The sequence below is a fragment of the Parus major genome, chromosome 2 (genome assembly GCF_001522545.3).
Source record: "Parus major isolate Abel chromosome 2, Parus_major1.1, whole genome shotgun sequence".
NCBI lineage: Eukaryota > Metazoa > Chordata > Aves > Passeriformes > Paridae > Parus > Parus major.
In genome coordinates, this window is record NC_031769.1 from 873,559 (window position 1) to 879,116 (window position 5,558).

At 45.1% G+C, this 5,558-nt stretch overlaps 1 protein-coding gene across 1 annotated transcript in view; it reads left to right on the plus strand.

Annotated features, from left to right (window-relative positions):
- Nucleotides 1-5,247: 5,247 nt before the first annotated feature.
- Nucleotides 5,248-5,558, plus strand: part of MYL3 (myosin light chain 3) — a 13,981-nt gene continuing 13,670 nt past the window's right edge. Inside the window, exon 1 of the mRNA XM_015651587.2 lies at nt 5,248-5,456. Coding sequence (XP_015507073.1) covers nt 5,334-5,456 — 123 coding nt within the window. The 5' untranslated portion in view covers nt 5,248-5,333. The remainder of the gene's footprint in view (nt 5,457-5,558) is intronic.

Here is a 5,558-nt window from a genome sequence, read left to right on the forward strand (position 1 = left end):
TTGGGAAGGAACGGATGGATTGTGTTGTATGATTCCCGATCCCGCTCCGTATCCGCAGCTGGGATAAATCAGCTTTTTCCCCTGGAAGTTTTGGAAGTGGCTGATTTAGAGCAGCTGAAGAGTTGGGCCAAAGGCAAAAGTTGGATTTTTTTGTTTTTTTGGAGCTGAAATTCCTGTAGGAAAAAAGGGATAAAATTGGTCAAGCACCCCGTGGAATTCGGGAGCAGGAATTTTTATTTTTCCCTTGATTTCTGTGCCTCCCAACCCCCTCTCCTGGTCCCACCTCATCCTTTTTTCCACGTGGATCCAACACTTTCCCTTCTCCCTTCCCTTCTTTTCCTGTTTGAACCCCCCTGGCATTGAGGAAGGGATGGAAAAACTGGGAAGATCCGGCAAAAAAATTGGGAAAGAAATTGAAATTTGTTTTAAATTCCCCATCTGGATTTCCTTTTTTCTTTATTTTTTTTGAATTTATCTTTTCTTTTTTCCCCCCCTAAATAATTTCCCTTTAATTTTTAAACCTCTTCGAATTTTTCTTCCGTAATTATCTCGGAAAACACATTTTGGAAAGCTCGGAATTGCTGTTTTCAACTGGCTTCGCTAAAAGGGTGAGGAGCAGATGGGGTTTGGAGCTGCTTTTCCTCATCCAACATCTGTCAAGAACATCTGGGCCTGGAGAAACCCAAAAAAATTCTCATTTTTGGGTCACAAATCTAAAAATGGTTGTTTTTTTTAATTCTCTCGAGCCGTGGCCATCTCCCAATTCCAAGGGCAGAATTCCTTAGCCGGGAAAAGCCACGTGATGATTTTTGGGTTGGAACGGGAACATCTTTGACGCGTCAAGCTCTCGTTAAAAGACGTCTGGAGACCTTCCAGGGATGTTTTGGAAGGGAGAATCGGAGTTGAAAATCCCGAATTAATCGGATTTTTATTTGGAGCAGAAATCCCAAAACGTTCCAGAGGGGGGAGGAATAAAAAGTCTGGAAACCGATGAGTTTTGGCTCCAAATAAAGGGATTTTAATCGCCCACAACGATATTCCATAGGAATTCCATGGGAATCCTTGGAAAAAGAGAGTTTGCATTCCCTCTCCAGCCTCCTTTCCCTGAGGGGGAGTGTGGAAAAAAGCAGGAAAAGGACGGGATTTGGGAGAAAATCTCATCCAGGTCCTTTTTTTCCATGAAATGCGGCTCCAGATATTTCCAACCTGGGCTGTTCCCTGATTCCAGCCGACATTCCAGCGTCCCATTCCACACGACAGCCAGGCTTACCAAGGATCATGAGGCACTCTGTGGCAGCATTCCCAAATTTTAAGGATCCAGATTTTGGAATGTTCTGTTTTCACTTCGATCCTAATTTTCTGCTCCTTAAATCCAGCTGGTTTTGGGGTTTATTTTTGGGTTTTGTGGGAAATGTCTCGTTGAGTCCTGGAGAAGCTTATCCTACCCCGAGGATCCAGGGAATTTTAGACAATTCCCAGTTATCCCAGCTTCTCCCGTGGGATTCTGGGATAACTTCTTGACACAGAAAAATTGAGGAGGAATCTCCACCCTCTGCCCCAAATCCAGGGAAAAAAATGGATTTTGGGGCAGATTTGGGGTTTTTTGGGAGCTGCTGAGATCTTCCTGCAAGAGATGGATGAAAAGATTTGGCAGAAGGACTTCCAAGGAATATCTTGAATCCATGGAATTGCGAGTTTTGGTGCCTGCAGGGATTAAAAATCCATCAGCTGCTTCCCCGGTTTGGGTGGATTTGGGATATTTAAATGAACTTAAGAAATCCTGGAATCCTGCAGGGATTTTGGCCACAGATCCTCACCAAAAAAACTCCCCAAAAATCCATGGAATTGCCCCGGGTTTAGGAGCGGAGCAGATGGAAGGAAACAAAATCAAATCCCAAAGGATTTAACCGGGAATTTTTATCCAGAATTTTCCAATCCAAGCAGAAATGACTTCCCACAAAATCTCAGGACATGAAAACTTTTTGATGTTGACACTTCCAGAATATTCTTTCCCATTAATATATAAAAATATCAAGGAGAAAATCTTGGATAATCCGGAATTTTGCCTGAAAATCCGACTGAGGTGATTTCCAGCCTTTTTTCCAACCATCTTTCCTAAAATTTCTTTTTTGGTAGGAAAAAAAATCGCAAACCAATCAGTGTGGCTGATTTGTGGAATTTGGGAGAGAAGGAAAATCTGATTTATTTTTGGGATTTGGGAGGGAAGGGAAATCTGTTTTATTTTTGGGCTTTGGGAGAGAAAGAAAACCTGATTTGTGGGATTTGGGAGAGAAGGGAAATCTGATTTATTTTTGGGATTTGGGAAAGAAGGGAAATCAGATTTTTGGGATTTGGGAGAGAAGTGGAATCAGATTTATTTTTGGGATTTGGGAAAGAAGGAAAGTCTGATTTGTGGGATTTGGGAGAGACGGGAAATCTGATTTGTGGGATCTGGGGGAGAAAGGAAATTTGATTTTTGGGATTTGGGAGAGAAGGAAAACCTGATTTATTTTTGGGATTTGGGAAAGAAGGAAAATCTGATTTGTGGGATTTGGGAGAGAAGTGGAATCAGATTTATTTTTGGGATTTGGGAGAGAAGGGAAATCTGATTTTTGGGATTTGGGAGAGAAGGAAAATCCGATTTATTTATGGGATTTGGGAGAGAAGGGAAATCTGATTTGTGGGATCTGGGGGAGAAAGGAAATTTGATTTTTGGGATTTGGGAGGGAAGGGAAATCTGTTTTATTTTTCGGCTTTGGGAGAGAAAGAAAACCTGATTTGTGGGATTTGGGAGAGAAGGGAAATCTGATTTATTTTTGGGATTTGGGAGAGAAGGGAAGTCTGATTTATTTTTGTGATTTGGGACAGAAGGGAAATCAGATTTACTTTTGTGATTTGGGAGAGGAGGGAAGTCTGATTTATTTTTGGGATTTGGGAGAGAAGTGGAATCAGATTTATTTTTGGGATTTGGGAGAGAAGGAAAATCTGATTTGTGGGATTTGGGAGAGATGGGAAATCCGATTTATTTATGGGATTTGGGAGAGGAGGAAAGTCTGATTACGGGATTTGGGAGAGAAAGGAAATCTGATTTACTTTTGGGATTTGGGAGAGAAGGGAAATCTGATTTGTGGGATTTGGGAGAGAAGGGAAATCCGATTTATTTATGGGATTTGGGAGAGAAGGGAAATCTGATTTGTGGGATCTGGGGGAGAAAGGAAATTTGATTATTGGGATTTGGGAGAGAAGGGAAATCTGTTTTATTTTGGGTCTTTGGGAGAGAAAGAAAACCTGATTTGTGGGATTTGGGAGAGAAGGGAAATCTGATTTGTGGGATCTGGGGGAGAAAGAAAATTTGATTTTTGGGATTTGGGAGGGAAGGAAAACCTGATTTATTTTTGGGATTTGGGAAAGAAGGAAAATCTGATTTGTGGGATTTGGGAGAGAAGTGGAATCAGATTTATTTTTGGGATTTGGGAGGGAAGGCAAATCCGTCTTTCCCGTTTTTTCTGGGCTCTTATCTGGCAGAGGTGGAGGTGACGATCCCAAGCTGCTGCTGAGATCCTGCTGGCATCTTAATGGCCTGAAGTTTTCCAGGGCTGTTTTCCATTCGGGAATGTGGCCTGGTGGCTTTTTTTAAATGTGTAAAACCCGTCCCTGTGGCTGCAGCTGATCCCAAATAATTCATTTTCACTGGAATTTTGCTGCTCTAAATGAGCAGAATCCGAAATTGCCTGGATCTGATTCCAGAGATGCGGATTGAGGAGTTTATAGGTGAAATAAATCCCTGGCATTTCTCGGGATCTGTAAAAGCTCCCCCAGTTTTCCAGGCACGACTCCTTCCAATGCAGGAATTAGCAGGGAAAACTTTTCCAGGACATGAAAACAAGGAATGATTCCTGTTATTTCTGTTATTTTTCCCAATCCCTGGGAGTTTTCCAGGCCAGGCTGGAATATTTTGTTTTAATGGAAAGTGTCCATTGGTGTGGGATAAAGGAATTTCCAGGTCCTTCCAGCCCAAACCATTCCATGGATTCAGCGATCCCATGATTGTTTTTTCTGGATATCTCCAGTGTGCAGAGTTTGCAGGGATCCCTTTGGAATCACCAGAAACTTCCCTGTCCTAATTCCTGTTGGGACAGAAAATAATGGGAAAATGGGAAAGAGAAACCTGCAGGAAAACTTTTCCAGTGGGGCTTTGAAGGAAATCTGGGAAGCGGGGGCGGATCCGGGAAAAGCAGATTAAAGGGATATGGATTATGGATATCCGGGATGACATCCAAAGGAATTCCAAGAGATTTGTGATTGAACTGATATTTATTGGAATTCCAGCCCGGATCCCCTCCCAAAAACACTGGGATTTGGTGGCTGCTTCCTTCCAGGTGTTTTGGGAAAATAAAAATCATCCAAGGAATGTGCAAGTGGCCAGGAAATGACCCGGGAATGGGAAACATCCTGGGAAAACGACATAAATCTGGGAATTATTCCCTGCATTTTGCTTTGAGGGGAAGCAAATCCAAGTTACCCGATCCAAGCGAGTCTGGGATTAGGAAAGCTTCAAAGGGCCACTCTTATCTCGGTCCTTGGGACAGGAATTTGGCACTCGAGTCCCTAAAAAGGCCTGGAAAATCCCAGCTCTGAGGATGCACTTCCAGCGCTGCCCCTTCCCTGCGTGGCTGCCTTTTCCCTGCTCCTGGATGCGTTTTCCTCAAAGCAATCCAGGATTTTTGGGTCCCTTCCCAGGAGAAGGGCAGCGTGTGATCCGAGGGAGGAATTCTGCCCCCGCCAGCTGACACCGTGCGGATGCTTGAGCTTCCCTAAAGCCGCATCCTCGGCTCTAAATATAAACCCGGGCTTATCTTTGCATGACAAAGGCCAGGGGGGCCATCCAGGCTGGAGAAGGGAGCTGGGAATGTCACTCAGGAGCTGGGAATGTCACTCAGGAGCTGGGAATGTCACACGGGATGGCCCTGGCCAGGGTCAAAGCCAATGGAGCACCTGGATCGTAACCCAGCCTCCCCCTCGTCCCCGCACGGCAAAAATGTTTGAGCCGGCGCCAGGCTCGGCCTAAACCCCCCCAAAATCTCTTTTCCATGGAAGTGTTAATTGGGAACAATGCCGGATCCAAGGGCAGGATCCAAAATAGCCGGGGCCAGTCTTGTCCTTTTATAGCCGTGCCCCCATTGTGAGCTCCGGCATGTGACGGCTCGGGGAGGGACAAGGCGGCACTTCCAGAGGGGATAAAAACCCACCCCAGGCCGGGAATTCTCCTGCGGCAGCTCCTCTCTTTCCCAGCCTTTCCCAGCCTTTCCCAGCCTCTCCTTCCCAAATCAGCCATGGCTCCCAAGAAACCCGAGCCTAAGAAGGCCGAGCCTAAGAAGGAAGAGCCCAAGCCAGCGCCTAAGCCGGCGGAACCAGAGCCCAAGAAAGAAGTGGAATTTAACCCGGCTTCGGTCAAAGTAGGTGGAGATGGAGCTGGATACTGGGAATTGGGATCCTGAAAAATCAGCTGGGAATGGGTTTGTGCTGAACGGGAAATGTCCTGTGAGGGGTAAACGCTG